The sequence below is a fragment of the Oncorhynchus clarkii genome, chromosome 9, assembly GCF_045791955.1.
Source record: "Oncorhynchus clarkii lewisi isolate Uvic-CL-2024 chromosome 9, UVic_Ocla_1.0, whole genome shotgun sequence".
NCBI classification, from domain to species: domain Eukaryota; kingdom Metazoa; phylum Chordata; class Actinopteri; order Salmoniformes; family Salmonidae; genus Oncorhynchus; species Oncorhynchus clarkii.
The window spans coordinates 29637429-29658038 of record NC_092155.1 but is presented as its reverse complement, the minus strand read 5'-3'; the positions used below and the strand labels follow the sequence as shown (position 1 = coordinate 29658038).

The 20610-nt window shown below is 44.1% G+C and overlaps 2 protein-coding genes across 7 annotated transcripts in view; one reads left to right on the top strand and one right to left on the bottom strand.

The window, feature by feature from the left end:
- Positions 1-5686, top strand: part of LOC139416202 (VPS10 domain-containing receptor SorCS2-like) — a 337490-nt gene extending 331804 nt beyond the window's left edge. For 2 of the 5 annotated variants that reach the window (XM_071164596.1, XM_071164595.1), the window contains 3 exons: positions 1361-1463; positions 2076-2278; positions 2650-2882. In XM_071164596.1, the coding sequence (XP_071020697.1) occupies positions 1361-1463; positions 2076-2278; positions 2650-2714 (371 nt within the window). In that variant the 3' untranslated portion in view covers positions 2715-2882. Of the gene's footprint in view, positions 1-1360; positions 1464-2075; positions 2279-2649 lie in introns of all 5 variants that reach the window. The other 3 variants (XM_071164599.1, XM_071164598.1, XM_071164597.1) reach the window with 3 other exon arrangements.
- A 1167-nt stretch (positions 5687-6853) lies between these two features.
- Positions 6854-20610, bottom strand: part of LOC139416195 (actin filament-associated protein 1-like) — a 60729-nt gene continuing 46972 nt past the window's right edge. Inside the window, exons 10-18 of one of the 2 annotated variants that reach the window (XM_071164579.1) lie at positions 18601-18812; positions 18111-18256; positions 15515-15629; positions 14853-15092; positions 12788-12908; positions 11393-11557; positions 10736-10926; positions 10098-10265; positions 9673-9846 (exon numbers count right to left, since the gene is read on the bottom strand). In XM_071164579.1, the coding sequence (XP_071020680.1) occupies positions 9820-9846; positions 10098-10265; positions 10736-10926; positions 11393-11557; positions 12788-12908; positions 14853-15092; positions 15515-15629; positions 18111-18256; positions 18601-18812 (1385 nt within the window). In that variant the 3' untranslated portion in view covers positions 9673-9819. Of the gene's footprint in view, positions 9847-10097; positions 10266-10735; positions 10927-11392; positions 11558-12787; positions 12909-14852; positions 15093-15514; positions 15630-18110; positions 18257-18600; positions 18813-20610 lie in introns of both variants that reach the window. The other variant, XM_071164580.1, reaches the window with a different exon arrangement.

Below are 20610 nucleotides of genomic sequence, written 5' to 3'. Positions count from 1 at the left end.
TTCTTGGCATGAGTAGTAGGAAGTTGAAATTGTGCACGCTATTTATCCAAAAGTGAAAATGCTGCCCCCTATACCTTAAGAAGTTAATTCTTCCACGGCCTGCATACTCACCAGACATGTTACATGTTGCATTTATATTTTTGTTCAGTATTGATGTGTGGACTTGCTTCCATTCAGCCACAAGAGCATTAGTGAAGTCGGGCACTTATGTTGAGCGATTAGGCCTGGCTCGTGGTTGGCGTTCCAATTCATCCCAAAGGTGTTCGATAGGGTTGAGGTCAGGGCTCTGTGCAGGCCAGTCAAGATGTTCCACACCGATCTCGACAAACCATTTCTGTATGGACCTCGTTTTGTGAATGGGGGCATTGTCATGCTGAAACAAGGAAAAGGCCTTCCCCAAACTGTTGCCACAAAGTTGGAAGCACAGAATCATCTAGAATGTCATTGTATGCTGTAGCGTTAAGATTTCACTTTACTGGAAGTAAGGGGCCTTGTCTAAACCATGAAAACAGCCCCAGACCATTATTCCTCCTCCACCAAACTTTACATTTGGCACTATGCATTCGGGCGGGTAGCATTCTCCTGGCATCCGCCAAACCCAGATTCGTCCGTCGGACTGCCAGATGGTAAAGCGTGATTCATCATTCCAGAGAACGCGTTTCCACTGCTCCAGAGTCCAATGGCTGCTCGGCCATGGAAACCCATCTCATAAAGCAGGACAGAAATTTGACGAACTGACTTATTGGAAAGGTGGCATCCTATGACGGTGTCATGTCGAAAGTCACTGAGCTCTTCAGTAAGGCCTTTCTACTGCCAATGTTTGTATATGGAGGTTGCATGGCTTTTATACACCTGTCAGCAACAGGTGTGGCTGAAATAGCCCGAATCCACTAATTTGAAGGGGTGTCCACATACTTTTGCATATAATCGTGTATTTTCGCAATATCTGCATAGGTAAACAATATGTTTGAATGATGTCTAATATATTCCATTTGCTTTTAAACTTACTCTATATTTTATTGCACAGTTTGCGTGTAGATCTCTTTTCCAGACTGTGCTAAACCTTGAGGTGTGGTATGTGTGTGGTGTTTATCGAAGCGGAGTGGAATGGACTGTTTGCAGTGAGATGTGTATGTATTCTGTTGGGTTTATTGTGACGTGCCAGCTATACTCTTGTTTCAGTGTCTTAGTGGGCCACACCCATAGCAGGTGTGTGTAGGTAGACTGTGTGTGTGTTACCTACCCTGTGTGTCTGTGTACTGTTCATTTCCCATCTGATGTGTGTCGTCTATCCTTGTGTGCAGGGTGTGTATGTGCCATATCATAATGTGTGTGTGTGTGTGTATTGTTCCCCCTGCAGGTTCTCAGGGTGGAGTGGCAGGTCCAGGTGTCTGGGCTCTGGCTGTCATCTTCCTCATCAGCGTCATCGCTACTGGATCCTTCATCCTCTACAAGTTCAAGAGGTGGGTATGATAGACTCACATATATCAGATATTCACTGGGCACTAGACACACATAGTGAAGATTTTGCAGTTGACAAATTATTTGTAATTATGTTCCCGCCCCCCTGACCATCCACTCAAGAAAAAAAGTCGGCCCCCGGCTGAATCTAGTTCATGATCCCTGGCCAAGAGCATGTGGTCAGGAAAAACTCATGAAGCTAAAACAATAATGTCCTTTGGTATACACTTTTATCGTGACATAGTCAATATACTGCATGTTGCCCATGTGGGAATCAAACCCCCAATTATGGTGTTGCATTAACCATGCTTCAACCATCAGAATCAGTCATCCTCTGAAGCATTGCATGACCACAGATGAAAACATAACTGCATGTATGAAGATACAGTAGGTGAATACATTACTGAATCAATATAGATGTACTAGAATACATAAATGCATGTACTTGATGAATCTAGAATGTAGATGAATGAATATGTTGTGCATGATTTGTCTTCTTTTCACGAGTCCCACCAATAGCACTTCCTTTGCATCCGATGCACAAAGTCCTCAATCTGTCACTCATTAACATGAACTACAACCACAACCTCTCATCAAAACTACAAATCCCACAGTCCTTGGCTTAGGACTGAGGATGCCTATCCTCCACTATTTTTCAGAAAGCTGCCTGGCCGAAATGTGTATGCCCAGATGCACAACGAGAAGGAGCAGGAGATGACCAGCCCTGTCAATCACAGCGAGGACACGCAGCACATCATCCAGGGGGAGGAGTTTATCGACGACGATCTGGACTCGCAGACTCTAGGTAACGCAGGAGGTAGCCCCGCCTTCCGTTCCCTTATAAGGACTAATCCCTACTACTACTAACAGAGCAGCCTGCTACTACTCACAAGCCCATGCAGCTAACGCAAGGTATTAGTTATTTGCAAAAGTATTTTCTTTAATCTAATGCTACTAACTCCAGAACAATATTGTGAATTAAAGATTCATTTCAGCATTGCAATACTTATACTAATAAAATAGTTACTTTTTAAAAGTTAAGAGTTTGGCTAAAAGATGACCCTTGAGATGATCAAGGATATTGTGCTTTAATGTTGCAAGATAAAGAAGCATGTGGGATTTTCCCTTTTAAAACCAACTGACCCTAGGCACTAGTCTCACCCACTTATTCTCTCTCCTTGTTGCTAGGTAACCACTCGGGTGTGGTGCTGAGCATCAACTCCAGAGAGCTGCACAGCTACCTGACCAGCTGATGGCTGAACAAGGACACACTAACCAGCTAGCCATGCTAAAGAGCTAGCCATGCTAACGAGCACAGGGAACTCTACTCTGCCTTCCTTCTCTGTCTCTCTGTCTGACCAACCAATCCACCACTCCCCTTACAGAGGAAGAGAAACCACCATAGTACTACAGTCTAGCAGTACTCTAGCTCTCTCTCTCCTCTTCTTCTCTCCATGGCCCCTCGCTCCCTTGTTACGGCTCTCGCTCTTGCCACTGGACCAGAGGGACACTTACTGTATCCTCCGTTCTGCTTCTCCCTCAATCCCTCTATCCCTCCCTCCACTGCGTTACTGTAACATCAGGGGTGTGGGCCAACTCTGCTTTTTACCCAGTGTTCTTTGCACCCAGTGTCCGTTGCACCCTGTGTCGTGTTTGCTCGGTGTGTTCTCATTGGTTAAACCCCGCAGAGACTGATTGGACGCCACCCAGTGAGGGTGGACAGTTCCGGTGACATCACAGAGAGGAAGCCCCACCCACTGGCCTGCTATTTAAAACGCTCTGTACTGTAAGACTCATCTTTTCACTGACTGTTTTCACACACTAGGTAGTTCCCAGATATCATAGTACACTAAGGATAGCGGGGTACACAATATGACCAAAACAGAGCCATGCAATGACCAGGCCATAGCTGTGAAAAGTACATCATTCTCACACACAGTTTGGGTACTGTGGTTTAGTAGTGGAGAAAAGAGAGGTAAATATGTTATTAAAGCTTTGTTTACAACTCTGGGGGATCCTACAAAATGAAGAGAAGTTTTTTTTATTTTTTTAACAATCCCATAATTTACAATTGACGCCATCTCTGTTTCTCTCTCTCACTTAAATGCAATAATACTCCTGAGAATGCAATAATACTCTTTCTCAGGAAAGAATTAGATGAAATGCCCCCTTTAAATCTGCAGGGTTGTTATATGAAGGATAGGGTGTGGAAAGGGAGCAGTCTGAACCAATAATGTACATAAACCCTGGATTGCTGATGCAATGTATTGGCCATTGAGAGGCTTTGAAGCCACCGGTCGGCCATATTGGCACTCCCCAGTAGGAGCAGTCTTCCATAGGAATTAATGGAATTCTACAGTATCTCAATTAAATGTTTCAAGGCCAAAATTACATGTATTTAAGATTTTTTTTGTTGTAGAGGGGAAAGTAACATTTAGTAACACAAAAATATATATACTTTAAGGGAAATGTTTATATATTTATATATATTTGAATGTTTAGCTCACATAATATAATTTAAAAGTATGCTTTAACGTGTCTGGAATAAAATACGTCTGACAAAAACAAATGTAGACATTAATAAATGCATTTCTATAGCTTCCAAAATATTTTTTACACTGGTGGGGGAGTGCCAAGATGGAGGCACAGTGGCGTCAACACAGCGCCCCAGAAGAAGTCATCTAGTGTATATATAAATCATTGGTCTGAACTGAGGCAAGGTTGCGTTCATGAAAATAATGCAATTACCCAAATAGGCACTAAGGGGTGGTGTTGCACTGTTTATAAATCCCAGATACAGGTATTTAAGAGTCGAGCTAACATGAAGCATGTGGGAAAATCCTCATTCATTCGCCATTATTTACATACAGTCCTTGTTTAAACGGTCTCCATTCGCCATACAGCAATGTATAACAATGCTCTATAATAATGAAATATGTCATTTTTATGTTTTTACGGTACTTGATTACTAGGTGAGGTTAAAGGAGTGACACTTTGTATGGTGTTTGATATTTTAGCAAAGCTACAGCATGTCACGTCCCTGGTTAAAAGAAAAAGTCATTGTTTGTCCCACCGTGCCTAAAAAGACGCAGACTCCTCTGCTCTATGACCTTTCCTTTTGCATTTCCTCTACTTATTTATTTACTAATAACAATTTGACCGCGCCGCCAAGTTAACCCCCGGGTCAGAGGTCAACGTGAGTTCATTTCCCCAGAGACTAAGGTCGTCGTCATGGAGATAAAGGTGTGGCTGTCGTTAAATGAGCCTATATTAGGCAGAGTTAGCAGTGGTATGGTGGTAGGTCTCCTATATAATTTGGTTTGTGTACATAGATGTTTATATGAAAAACCTCCCACTGTATATAGTCACTTGAGTGTGAGTATTTTACACGAATATGAAAACACACACGTCTTTTTGGATGCCCCCATCACAGTAAAATGACACAGGGAGCTTTCTCATTACCCATTGCTTGCTTCTCGTGTATCAGCATTATTTCTGTGTATAGCGAAGTATCATAGACTTTTATAGGTAGGCTACTTTTTGTTGTATCCATTGTTTAACTGGAAAGGATCTCTCACGATCAAATCTACACCCTGCACTTCTGCACTATTGCATTTGGGATACATTTTGTTTAATTCCTGTAATAACGTGAAGTAAGTCTTAGTCAGTATTTTTCTTTCCCATTGCACATTTCCCAAGACATTTCATTTACACTAATGATGTAGTCTTGAGGAGTGCAGTGTACCAAGTGTACTTCACATATTGGGGCCATATGATGGGGTTGTCCTGATTGAGGCAGAGTACACGTCTTAGTGACAAATGTTGAGAGTCAATCTCAAGCTTGCCAGTGAGTCAGTTACAGTCATGATAATGTAGGCCTATCTGATACGAACAGACAGTACACCACACTGGACTATTCGATTTGATATTCTGTTCTTCATCTTTTGTACATATATATATGCGCATATTTGGCTTGTTCTTAGTTTTCTAGTGACGTCGTCTGTTATTATTTCCCCCCCCCCCCACCCCCTTGTAGGGATCAAGAGAATCCAACATATTTCTGAAGGAGATTCACTGTTGTTGACACAGACTATGTGCGATTGACCGCCGTTGTATCAATATTTTGGGGTTTGTTTGATTTTTGGTCAATTAAAAATGTGTTGAAGTCCTCAACAGAAAGTGTCACTTAACCTGCATTCTGGAATAAATCACTCCCCTAACTGTACTTGTTTGTTGTCGTAATTTGATCGGTTCCATAAAGGCTTGATGATCAGTTGACTCAGCCGTGCTAGCTCTGGAATAGAGCAAGTACATGGAATGGCTGGGGGTTTGAGAAATTCTGTTTGAAACCTATCCAACTTGCAGTTAATATGCACTTAATGACACACATGGAAATTAAACTAACAATCCTGCCGTTCCCAATATCTTGCGCATTGCAACAGATCGATTGGAATGCTCAAATCAAACTTTACTGAAGGGGTTTCATCAAGTGAATGGCAAACACGTCACCAACAACGAGCAGAGTGGATGGGCTAATGGGTAATGGGTTTGAGCCACATCTCTTCAATGAGCCTTTGCAGACCTGTCGATGTGGAGCACACGAAGACAAGCATTTCAAGTATGATGGAGTTGGTGGCACAGGGTTGTGGGTTAGAACCAAGGTATTGCAGTTGGATGTCATGGCAGTTGGTGGAATGTGACAACTGATGGGGGTTAAAAGCTTGAACCGACAACCCTGTGCTTACTGGGGAGAAAACTTCAGGGTAAGAACTTTACACCAGACTCCTTCACTTCTCATTGTATTTATTTAACGAGGCAAGTCAGTTAAGAACAAATTCTTAGGTACAATGACGGCCTGCCCCGGCGATGCTGGGCCAATTATGCACCACCCCATGGGACTCCCAATCGTGATGTGATTCAGCCTGGATTTGAACCAGAGACTGTAGTGACACCTCTTGCACTGAGATAGACCGCTGCACCGCTCTGGAGCGCATCAGCAGTTGTGGAAAATTTCAGAAATGTACACTAAAGTTCAAGAGTTTAACCTCAGAGCCATTGCCTCCTGTCATCCCCCATTGCTTCAGACCCATCCAGATGAATCCGAACAAACGAGCCAATCAGCAGGAGAGAAAGAGTTAGCAGATCTAGTTGTAACATTTTACAGATCTAAAACAAGTGACAGAGAATTCGGATCTAATGCAACCATCACTATGATTTCTCAGATTCTTGGGTTTATTCCTGCATTGATGTGTATGGTATAGTTTCACCTGCTAGCAGATAATATTGCTAGATCATGTTTTGAACAACTGTTTTCTCATATACTGTATCTTGGTTTTAAGATTCATTTGGTCTGACTACACAGCTAACCCAACACCAATAAACAAGAAACGAGGACATTTGGAAAGAAGTTTATTGCTTTTATTTACAGCCGTTCGTCACCGAGTTGGCAACTGTCAAAAGAAGTACAATGGAGTAGAAAAGTCTAAGGTGCAAAACAAACAATGTTGCTGTTTCTCCCCTACTCCCTCTGCCGCCCCCCCCCCCCCCCCCCCATCTCCCCTCCCGCAATGTGGGTTCACATTTTCTCACTGACATATCTCTTGTCCCATTTCAGTTTTGAAGGTGTTTATACAAAGATTGGCTTTCAAAATGGATTAGACACTTAACTTGTCCTCCTCTCCCTCATCTCGTGGTGACTATGACTAGCTCTAGCCTGCCGTCTAGTGGGACTTTGGCCGGAATTCAATCCCATGGCAGGTTATAGACATTGTGGCTTTTAAAGGGGTAGTTCACCCAAATTACAAAATGACACATTGATTTCTTTACACGGTAAGCAGTCTATGTACAACGTGTGACAGCAATCCAAGCTTTGGGTTTAGTTTCCCTGGCAGTGGCTGGTACCTTTTCCAAATGCTAACGTTTTAGCATTTCTGGTACAAATCCCATTCAAGACATGGGACCGATATCAGAATTTTTCAAACATGTTCAAATCATCAATAACTGACGTTTGGTGAGCTTCACAATAACATGTAGATACTTTTGGATGATGCACGAACAATGCTAATATTGGTCCCATGGCTTCAATGGGATTTGTGCTACAAATGCTAAAACGTTAGCATTTCGAAAACAGTGCCAGGGAAACTAATCCAAAGCATGGATTTCTGTCATACCTTGTCCATTGACTGCCTACACGGTAAGGAATATGTCATTTTGTGTAAACCATCCCTTTAAAGGCAATGTTCACAGGTTTGCGGAGATCCAATTCACGGCAAATGCTGCTTATATATGCGATCGGATTTGAATCCCGGCATCAATCTGACAGAATGGAAAAGCTATACAAATATTTACACTCTGATAACTTGAGAAACCTCCATTGGTGACCATTTTTGCTATGCACAGCCTCATATTCCAACCAAATACACCATAAACCAGCCATTTTAAAAGGTAAATGTGCCTTTGAGTAAATGGTAAAAGCTTGTTTGCAGTAGTACATCAACATGCTACTTCTCACTCCTACAAAGCACAGTGGTTAGGTTACACTGAGCTGTGTGGATACGACAGTATTTGCAGTGTACTGTAGATGTGGTAAAAGCATTACCAAAAGCACCATTAGAAATAAATGACATAAATGTGTGTGCTTGTGTGTTCACGTGCGCGTGCCTATGTGGTGTGTATGAGCTGAAACGTGTTGCTACAGTAGAAGTTGGAAGTTCAAGAATCCACAACTAGGTCACAGTCTCTTGTTGAAGCGGAGAACACACAGTATTTCTGACCATACAGGCCTCTATTTCTAACAGTGTAGTAGTGATGGGGATGGAATGTGCCTTGGAGACGTTTCAACACACGCACACACACACACACGGTCGTGCACACTAACACGCAAGCCACAAACACGCTCACTCACACACACGGTCGTGCGCACTAACACGTAAGCCACAAACACACTCACTCACACACACAGTCGTGCGCACTAACACGCAAGCCACAAACACGCTCACTCACACACACACAGAGTCGTGCGCACTAACACGCAAGCCACAAACACACTCACTCACACACAGTCGTGCGCACTAACACGCAAGCCACAAACACGCTCACTCACACACACACACAGTCGTGCGCACTAACACGCAAGCCACAAACACGCTCACTCACTCACACAGTCGTGCGCACTAACACGCAAGCCACAAACACGCTCACTCACACACACACAGAGTCGTGCGCACTAACACGCAAGCCACATACACACTCACTCACACACAGTCGTGCGCACTAACACGCAAGCCACAAACACGCTCACTCACACACACACACAGTCGTGCGCACTAACACGCAAGCCACAAACACGCTCACTCACTCACACAGTCGTGCGCACTAACACGCAAGCCACAAACATGCTCACTCGCACACACACACACACACAGTCGTGCGCACTAACACACAAGCCACACATACACACACCAGATCAGATCACAGGGCTACAGTACACCAGTGGCATGATTAAAAGAGCTGGGCCGAGGCTCCTGGTTGTCAAGCTTAAATATAAGAGGCCACGTTACTTGAGGTTTTAGGATTTTTCCAATACCAGAGGCCAAACTCACCAGGACACGACCACGCCTTAGCCTGACCTGCACTTTACTGAGTGAAGCATTCCATTGGCCCACTCACAAGCATCAACCAGTAGGGAGTAGGTGTATTGCTGGTTTGATGATCTGCAAATCATCTGGATTGCCTAACAGTGATACTGATGATTCGATTAACCCATTTAGATGACGTGAACATTAGTGGCGCAGTGCAGTTACCACTCTAAACATATGCTTGTGAACAAGAGAGCTTCTAACTGAGTAGGAAAGATAACATGGGTGCTTACGGAGAGCCAGCTATGCTATAAAACAAGCATTAAATATTATCAACATAAATAATCACAGGGATGTTTACTTAATAAACATTTACAAATAAATACTTGGTTTTGCACTTGATTTATGAACCCCAAGAGTTGTAGAAACCAGATTTGTGTGTGATGGAGAAACAGATCACAAAAGACCGTCTATGATTGGATGTCTGCTTGAAAAGAAAGAAAACGATTGGACGAATACCAAAACCGCACGACAGAGTAGTTCAAACATGCCAGATATAATACACGGTATTATACAATAGTAAGCTACAAAAAGAGTGCTATTTCTTTATGTTTTGGAAATAAAGTATACTCAAATCAGCATCGTCTTTCTGGTTGGCTATGCTACGCTTGTAGTGTACTCCTCTTCAACCTTCTTCCCCCATGTGAAAAGTGAATAAATATATACACACACAAAAAAAACAAGCTGGTACAATAGGATCGTTTGTGAAGAGAGTTGCTGCTTATGTGCCAGTCTTCATCTCCCATTCCTGCAACGAAGGGAACAGTGACTGTGCTTGGGTGTCAGGATATCAATGCAAATGCATGCAAATAAAACAGCGCATAAAATCGCATGTACTTACAGTTACATGCAGCTAAATGCAAATTCGGTATCGTCATTGGACTGGGCTGGGATGTGTGGCAATGGATGTGTGTGTGTCAGTTGTGTGGCAATGCAGTTGACTGAGTGCTGACTGTGTTCCGAGCGCGTGTGTGTTTGTTCTCTGTAACTCTGTCTCACCTTGGCCTTCCTGAGGACGTGGCCGCGGACGGTCGAGGGTTTCTGATTGGCCGTCCTGCGGAGGAGGGAGGCGCTGTTGACGGGCAGAGTAGAACAGCTCTCTGTGTCGCTGGTGTCACAGCTGGAGATGGGAGAGTTCTCTAGGGTACGCCTCAGCAACACTGGGGACTGGACACACAGATACACACCATTCAGAGTCAGCAGCAACATTTTCAACACTTTATCAAAAGCCTGTTGACTGTTTGTCATCGGTATGTTGGGAATATAGCTTACACCAGACAAGTTTTTGAAATGCAGATGGAGAAATGCACATAAGGTAAAAAATAAAATAATAATTTAAGTCCCTTTACACTATCTAGAAGACAAATTTACATGGACAAAATGCTTTTGTCTGTTCATTATTCAAGAGAAGGACACCTTTTCACAGTATTGAAACTCAGCCATAGGTCATGGACATGGTCGGTGTAGCCAGAAGAGGGCTGGGTCCTCTCTAGGTTTCTTCCTAGGTTCCTGCCTTTCTAGGGAGTTTTTCCTAGCCACTGTGCTTCTACATCTGCATTGCTTGCTCTTAGGGGTTGTAGGCTGGGTATCTGCTGATGTAAAAAGTCTCGATAAAATAAATGTGATTGAGGTCTAACCTGCGGGCTGGAGGTGCCAGACTTGGGCTCAATGGTGAGTCCCAGGGTGACTCCTCCACTCAGGGCCTTCTTCAGACTCTCCTTGACCTCCGTCAGCTCCAGCTCCAGGCTCACCCTCTCGTCCTCCTTCAGCTTGCACTCGTCCTCCACCTTCTTCAGCCGCTCCACCAGAGACGCAGCAGAACGCTTACCTGAGGGAGGGAGGAATGAAGAGGAAGGAGGTTCACTCCCGGTTCCCGTCTTACTGTTATTTTAGTTTATTGACAAGTTTCTCAGGATAAGAACGTCTGATTACATGACTCCCATCTCTCCCCCTCCAAACCAGTCTTCCATCCCGCACCACTCACTCCTAACCATAATCCTCCCACCCGTGACTCCATCATACACCACTAACTCCCACATGTCCACTCTTCCTTCCAACACTCATTCCATCTCCCACCACTCTAAACCGCTCTTCCTCTTCTCCTCCAATAATATCTCCCCATACTTTCACTCCCACCTCTCCCCCGTCTAATCCTTCGTCTCTCACCACTTACTCTTTACCTCACCCCCCTTCTCTCTCTATCTTGGAAAAAGCAGTGTGTGTGTGTGTGTGTGCGTGAATGTGTCTGTATGTCTGTCTGTCTAAGTGTGCATGCGTTTGTCTCTCTGTCGTACCGGTGCTGGCCTCCATGGCGGTGCGCAGGTCTTTCCGGTCCTTCTTCAGCTGGGTCAGACGGTTCCTGATGTCCTGCTTCCTCCTCATCAGCTCCTCCTCTTTAGCCTGCAGCCGCTTTGCGTCCGCCTCCACGCGGTTCTTACCGTACTTATACTGCTCTGCGCCTGCAGGAGAGAGAGGGGCTTTACGCCATATATCCCTTCGCGCCGTTAAAACCAAAATGCTCCTTAAGGTGGTGGGAAACGGGTAATGGAAGGGGAGGGGAGAAGGAGGGATTAGGGGGAGGGGAGAAGGAGAGAATGAGATCCAAAAGGAGGTAAGGAAATATGTGAAGAAGGGTGGATTGCTATGAGAGGGAAGGAGGGAGTGGTGAAAGAAAAAGACCATGCTCATCAGAGTTGTAGACGAGGCATAAACTGACCAGAAACCCATTGAACCCAAACCTCAGCCTATAACCACTCCTTAATCAAACAGAGTAGAGTAGGGACTAGGATCCGACCCTGCTGAAAAAAAAAGAGGCCACTAGAACCTCTCCACACCACTGAAGTACGACTGTGTGTGTGAGTGTGTGTGTGCGCCTGCGTGCGTGCGTGCGTGCCTCACTAGCACATTAGCCTCTACGAAGGACCAAATAATCAATCAAACCACCACTTGACATCTCCAACCATCAATATGGGCCTATTTTAGCTTGACATTAAACAAGTATTGTGTAACATACACTAAATCCAAAATGGCACATAGTTGGTATCCCCTACGAACACGATGCTTACAAAAGCGACCAAATATGAGAAAGTGGGTTCAAAACTGTCGTAGTTCACACATTACTGAAAACACACAGACCTTCACCACAAAGATTAGCCTCACCAGTAACCACGGGTCACCCTGGCCAAATATTCAAGCTGCTACTTGAACATTGACTCGACGTTGAATGATAGTTTGGTCCGGGTATGTCATGGTAATCCTCCATAAGGCTGGGATTTACAACGGATGGTTTCAAGGAAGCCGTCTTCGCATCACCCAAAGATATTTACTCCTGCTGCTCCACCAACTGTAATTTGTGAATTCCGGATTTTTTTTTGTGTGTGGCTCCAGTTTTCCTAGAAAGCGATCAGTGGTGGGTTTGACTGGGACTGAGGAGTGGGGAGCCAGACTTCATGTCTGCTAAGACCAGGCTACTGCTAAATATCACAGCTAGCAGACTGTATAAGGGCTGACTAGAAGTGACAGGCTAGCAGTAGCTTATGAATTATCACACTGGTATGTACTGTGTCATGATTTATAGAAAGACTCATACACTCATGGGAATGGGTGTGTGTGTCTCGCTCACTCGCTCTCATTCTATCTAGCTCTCAAACTCCCACACACACACACACACACACACACTAGACTCTTACTGGAGTTGTTGCGTTTCACAGATGCTCCACTGGTTGTTCCATTGGTCTTCTTGGCCTGGTTCTTGTCCACCTTCTGTTTAGACGCTGTCCCATTGGTCACTGGGGCCTTCTTTCCCTTCAGCTGATTGGTCGAGAAGGAGGAAGCGAGAGAGCAGGCATTCACAATCTGGTTGAAACGCACAGTCCTTAAAATATTAACTACAATTTGCAGCTATAATGAAAACCACTACGCTACAGTTCAAACATACAGTTAAAATGTCCACAACCCACTTCCAATAAAAATCAACCATGCCCATCTAAATTCCCAGGTGGGTAAGATCATGTGAACGACTCTGTGCACAGCTGTAGAAATGAATTGCACGTTAAACACATGACACTAAAAGTATGAATCCCACATTAATCCCAGCATTAGGCTAAACCAGCCCTATTGAACTGTATTCCCCTGGAGAGTGTGTGTGTGTGGACTACTATATAACCAGGGGTTTGGATGTGGTGCTCTACCATTCAGTTTCAATTAGCTTTACTGAAAGCATCAGGGCCATTGAGCCGGAGTTGTACACCTAGCAGGATGACATTAAACACTGGCGCAGGCTTTGTGGCGCAGGGTTCCATGTTAACACCCCTGGCCATAAACACACACGCACACGGACCGATGCATGCAAGCACACACACACATCAAAGCTACAAAGCCAAGTGGTGACTTATGCGAGTAACAGTGCTAGGTGGCGTTTCCAACTCACATCCATGTAGGCTATAAAAATATAATTACATACATGCATGCAGGCGATGGTCGTTGTAAAGGCAAGGAACAGTATAAACACACAGAGGACACACACACACACACACACACACACAAAGGAGGAAAAGCCTCTATCATCTGGGTGGTCTGAAGTGCTCCCACAGATACGCTGCCAAACACACTGCAGATATTCGATCCCCTCTTACTTCTCTCAATCCGATATCAGGCCTCTAGCTAAAGTGTTGCATGGTCAATGTCTCAGACCCTAACTAACTCCCAGATACTCAATACCGGACAGAGTATTTTTTAGTAAGAGCTGCACTACAGCAGGACTAAGCTAGCGGGGATTTTGAGGATAATGTCTCAAAACCTGGATTCTGGGTGGCCAGTATCAACACCATTACATTAAATGTTTCTGCAGGAATAATAAATGTAATAAGAATTGAGACTCAAATCCCATGATTGAATCCCTCCCCCTGCCCATTGTTAGGCATACCGCTTACCTCTCCCTCAGCAAAAACACACTAGCACACGGAGGGGACAAAACATTACAAACGCCTCACTAATACCGAGTTGCACCCCTACCCCACAGCACAGCCTATAATTTGTCGCTGCATGTACTCTACAAGGTGTCGAAAGCAATCCACAGGAAAGCTGGCCCGTGTTGACTCTAATGCTTCCCACAGTTGTGTCAAGTTGTCTGGAATGCCGTTTGTGTGGTGGGCCATTCATGATACACACGGGAAACTGCTGAGAGTGAAAAAACCCAGCAGCGTTGCAGTTCTTGACACACTCAAACCGGTGTGCCTGGCAGCTACTCCCGTACCCCGTTCAAATACGCTTAAATATTTTGTCTTAACCATTCACCCTCTAAGTGGCACACATACACAATCCATGTCTCAATCGTCTCAAGGCTTACAAATCATAACACTTCTCCTCCCCTTCATCTAAACTGATTGAATTGGATTTAACAAGCAACATCAATAAAGGGATCATAGTTTTCTCCTGGATTCACCTGGTCAGCCTATGTCATGGAAAGAGCAGGTGTACACTGCGCATACAACATGTTAAAGGGAGAACTAACTCCAAGATCAAAGTTATTAGATGGAATTCAGATGCTGTCAATCTCTCCCAATAATTTGGGTTTAAGGCCTTGAGATTTTGATGAATGCATATAGCAGGATCTATACAACAAATGGCATAAGAGACTCGACTTTAGACGATTTGAACTTTGAATTTGAGGTGAACTATCCCTTTAAGATGACAGAAAAGTATACAGTGTTAATTAAGGTTGCGTTAATGTTAAGACAGCAGAGCGTTAGTCACCTGAGTACCGGCTTTAGTGTTAGTGTTAGCTGAGGAAGAGGAGGAGAGGAATTTGGATTTAACAGGGCCAGGGGTTTTGCCGTGGCTGGAGGAAGAGGCTAGGAGGCTGGGCTTGGGGGAGTAGCGGGCGGCCAGCTTGGGCGAAGGCATGTTCTCATAGAGGTCAGCATCCTCATACAACACCTCCTCTCTCAGACGTCGCCCTCCGGTGGCAGGGCTGGAGTATAACGCCTCTGGGTCCTTATGTTAGAGGTAGGCATGCAGAGAGGAGAGGAAACGGAGGAGGAGATTAAAGGAAATAAAGAGAAAAATAAGAGAAACAAGGACATGAAAAGGGAATAAAGGGAAGGAGTACATTTGAAAAAGAGCAACAAAAAAAAAAGTCAGGAAAAGGGGAAAAAAGAGAAAAGAAGAGAGGAAGCCAAAGGGTTGTTATTGTTACAGAAAAGTGAGCTAGAGCAGAGGAAAGCACTTGCACAATTATTAATCAAAGTCGGATTAGAGTGAGAAAGAGGAAGAGAAACAGAAAGATACCCGATGCAAGCCATCACAAGCAGCGCAGCATCCAGATATAATAGTTGCTGAGATATTGCAGAAATATGTGCGCTAATTTGTTTGTTTTCTCAGTGTGTGTGTGTGTGTGTGTGTGTGTGTGTCCTTACCGTTCCATTGATGGGCACATCATCATAGTGCAGTGCCATTCCAGAGGGGCAGGCATAACCGTTCACAGGGTTGTCCAGATAGGGGTTGGGAGATACAACACGTTTACTAGTGAAGCTGAGGAGAAAATGCACATATCCATGAGTGAGTGATAATACATCAGGGAATCGACATGTAAAAAGTTGTTATAGTCCAAAAGCAAAGCGCTTATACAACAGAGTCTAGAGTGGGGAATATGGAGAGGTTTGTCCATGAAGGACCTTTATAGCTGGACACTTACACTGAGTGTACAAAACATTAAGGTCACCTTCCTAATGAGTTGCACCCTCCACTTTTGCCCTCTGAACAGCCTCAATTACTCGAGGCATGGAAGCTACAAGGTGTTTCCACAGAGACGCTGTGTTCCATATTGACTCTAATTGCTTCCCTCAGTTGTGTCAAGTTGGCTGGATGTCCTTTAGGTGGTGGACCATTCTTGATGCACACGGGGAAACTGTTGCGCGTGAAAAACACAGCAGCGTTGCAGTTCTTGACACAAACTGGTGCGCCTGGCGCCTACTACCATACCCTGTTCAAAGGCACTTAAATGCTTGGTCTTGCCCATTCAACCTCAATGGCACACACACACAATCCATGTCTCAGTTGTATCGAAGCTTAAAAATCTTTTTTTTAACATGTCTCCTCCCCTACATCTACACTGACTGAAGTGGATTTAGGAAGTGACCTTAATAAGGGATCATAACTTTTCGCCTGGATTCACCTGGTCAGCCTATTTAAATGGACAGAGCAGGTGTTCTTAATGTTTTGTACACTCAGTATATTAGCGGTCTCATATATTGCCATCAAACAAATAACAGTTCAGACATTTAGTGCTCCCTTGGGTATGCAAACGCTTTATCCAGCCCTTGCAAAGTGTATCGTGTTATTGTGTGGGGAGGACTGGCCTGCACACAGTGCTTTTGTGAAAACCCTGTTGGTCAGAGTGACACATCAAATGGCCAGAGAGCGGGAAATAAATTGGTCCAGAGATGTCCATTCCTAACTGAACGGGGGTCTGAGCGGCTGAGGGAACACCACACATACTTTTTGGGATTCAAAAACATACATTATCTGCCCCAAAAAATATTTGCTTTTTCTGAGATCCCCAATAGGGTGATAAGTACGGTGCATTCAGAAAGTATTCAGACCATTTTTCCAGATTTTGTTATGTTACAGTCTTATTCTAAAATTGATTAGATAGATGAGAAATGAAAATGTATCTACACACAATACCCCATAATGACAAAGCGAAATTTTTAGCAAATTTATTACAAATAAAAAACAGTATTCAGTATTCAGACCCTTTGGTATGAGACTCAAAATTGAGCTTGGGTGCATCCTGTTTCCATTGATCATCCTTGAGATGTTTCTACAACTTGATTGGAGTCCGCCTTGGTCATGATTTGTAAAGGCACACACCTTTCTATATAAGGTCACACAGTTGAATGTCCATGTCAGAGCAAAAACCAAGCCACAAGGTCGAAGGAATTGTCCGTAGAGCTTCGAGACAGGATTGTGTCGAGGCACAGATCTGGGGAAGGGTAGCAAAAAATGTCTGCACCATTGACGATCCCCAAGAACACAGTGGCTTCCAAACTTCCATTTAAGAATGGAAGTTTGGAACATATAAGACTCTTTCTAGAGCTGGCCGCCCGGCCAAACTGAGCAATCGGGGGAGAAGATCCTTGGTCAGGGAGGTGACCAAGAACCTGATGGTCACTCTGACAGAGCTCCAGAGATCCTCTGCGGAGATGGGAGAATCTTGCAGAAGGAAAACCATCTCGTCAGCACTCCACCAATCAGGCCTTTATGGTAGAGTGCCCAGACAGAAGCCACTTCTCAGTGAAAGGCACATGACAGCCCGCTTGGAGTTTACCAAAAGGCACCTCAGACCATGAGAAACAAGATTCTCTGGTCTGATGAAACCAAGATTGAACTCTTTGGCCTGAAGGCCAAGTGTCATGTCTAGAAGAAACATGGCACCATCCCTACAGAGAAGCATGGTGGCAGCATCATGCTGTGGGGATGTTTTTCAGAGGCAGGGACTGGGAGACTAGTCAGGATTGAGGGAAAGATGAATGGAGCAACGTACAGACAGATCCTTGATGAAAACCTGCCCCAGAGCACTCAGGACCTCAGACTGGAGCAAAGGTTCCCTTCCAACAGGGCAACGACCCTAAGCACACAGCCAAGACAATGCAAGAGCGGCTTCGGGACAAGTGGCCCAGCCAGAGCCCGGACTTGAACCCAATCTAACATCTCTGGAGAGAGCTAAAAATAGCTGTGCAGCAACGCTCCCCATCCAACCTGACAGAGCTTGAGAGGATCTGCAGAGAAGAATGGGAGAAACTCCCCAAATACAGGTGTGCCAAGCTTGTAGCATCATACCCCAAAAGACTTGAGGCTGTAATTGCTACCAAAGGTGCTTCAACAAAGTACGAAAATGTAATATTTCTAAAAACCTGTTTCTGCTTTGTCATTATGTGGTATCGTGTGTTGATTGATGAGGGAAAAACGGCAGTGTGTGTGTGTGCGCACACGTGTATGTGTGTGTCTAACCAGAAGGACTGCTTGGCCAGCTGGATGACGTTAGCGGTAGTCTCTACGTCTATGTAGTCGTAGTGCAGGGCAGCAGGGTCTGTGGTGGAACCAGTCTCAGCGAGCAGCACCCCCAACCACCGACCCATACTCTCTGAGGAGGACGCCTGGAGAGAAGAGGAGAGGCGGGTTAGAGATTATTACGCTAATTTAAAGAAACTAGTATCTATATATTTATGTTAATACTATTCATTGGTTTAGAAAACAGGTGTACAACTTCAACAACAAAAAATGATAAAACAAGAGATAACTTTCCATCATTTTTTTCCATCCAATCCGTACTATCACTACAACATTAGCACTTCACAGTGCCGTAGGACAAAATTGCCCTACGACACTGATCTAAGGTCAGACCTGATGACCATGAAGGTTCAGAGTTGGCGAGGGTAAGCTGATCCTAGATCTGAACCTAAGACTAACCTCCACCCGAGCCAATTGACCGCCAACCTACCTCCAGTACAGCCACCTCCTGTCCATTGCGGAGCAGGCGGAAGGCGAAGGGGTGTTTGGAGTCTAGCCCGGGGCTGACCTCGCAGCCTCGGAGGGGCAGGCTGGCCATATGGGTCTTCAGGTCAGCGCGGTCCTTATGGAGCAACAGCTGGTTGTCCTTCAGACGACACCAACGCTCACGCCAGCGGTTATTGGACATCACGTTCAGGTAGCCTGTCAATCAGACAAGACGGACCAGTTAGGACAAAAGGGTGGGGTAAAATGGCCAATAGCGAAACAGCAGACCAGAAAATGAGTCTATAGCTGTAGTTCTGGCTGTTCTCATTCAAAACGTGTCCCCATACGTTCTATAAGCCCTCTATATAACAATACCTATACGACCAAATCCACCCTTTATATACAGTGGCAAGAAAAAGTATGTGAACCCTTTGGAATTACCTGGATTTCTGCATAAATTGATCATCAAATTTGATCTGATCTTCATCTAAGTCACAACAATAGACAAACATAGTGTGCTTAAACTAGTAACACACAAATTATTGTATTTTTCTTGTCTATATTGAATACATCATTTAAACATGCACAGTGTAGTGTCGTGTCGCTATTCTATAAAATCCTTTCTCTGTAATTAATATTACCTGATTGAGCTTATCATGTAAATGTAATTAACTAGAAAGTCGGGGCACAACAAAATAATATTTATAGAGCTGTTATCTTCCGAATAAACTCTTAAAGACCTAGTAATATTTTACATCAATAGCAGTCAATATTAATCGTCACCTTATTTCAGTCTCAAACAAGAATTTACAACTTTCAGATATCTTCACGAACCCTGGCTAATAAGTTGAATCAGCAATACAAAATTGGGTTTAATTGTTAATTTACTAAATACCTCATCAATCACACAGAATTACATATACACAGAATGAATCGTACATTGATTACAAATTATGTCAAAGGAAAACGTCCCTAGCGGACGGAACAGATATGACAGCTGGTTACACAAAGAAAAGGGGGATTGAGTTTGAGTGAAAGAGTGGGAAAACTGAGGAACAAAGGGGGAAGCGATGTCTCTCATTAGGCAGCTACTCTATCGTAAATATAGTATCTTATGCATTCTAAATTACCGCCCATTTGGAAAAGGAAAATGCAATAAATATTTACTCTGAGCTGCGCTACAATAGTTTGGTGGTAGATGGATGGCCGTGTTGCTCAACAGAGTCCTATGTCCTTTGAAGAGTGTCTCTGGTGGTGAACGGGAAACGTTGTAGTGTCGTCGTTGGGTGGTAGATGGGATAGTCCACCTGTCCTTTCCTAGCCCACGTTTTTAGCTGCTGTTGCTAACTCAACTGCTAGGATGTCTCACTTCTTTAGTGAATAAGAGTTCAAAGTTCATACCATTCACAACCAAAGCTCTCGCTGAGGTTGGCTTAGTTCTGTAGTTGACATGTTAGTCCTTCTAAACGTATGGGCCGTCGTCCTCACGTCCTCTGAACAGGAGATAACATTTTTCGTCAAGGCTTTATATAGTGGAGGGAGAAGGGTGTGTTTTCATAGTTTTACAACCCATGTCTCTTCACCAGGAACGGGCCACTGTTTGAGCAGAGCCCTAACCTTATGAAAAGCCAAATCTCTCATTTGGAAGCTAAAATTACATTGAATCTTTTCACCAATAATTTTATATTCAAACATTTAAATTGCACAACAATTCCATGTGAATCTGATAACTATAATGTGTAGACTTTCCACTGTACCGTTTATGTCATCCTATCATTGATGAGAATGTCTCAGATGACAACCGAACTGACAACATATTCATTAAGTACCAACGCATATGTTCAACTGGTCGGATTACCAAAATATGGTTCATTTCCCCCCAACTTCTGATGTTCCCACAATCCCTATGTTAACCAAGGGATTTTCAATAGTCACATCAGTAGGGTAGAGAGAGGAAAAAGGGGGGAAGAGGTATTTATGACTGTCATAAACCTACCCCCAGGCCAGCGTCATG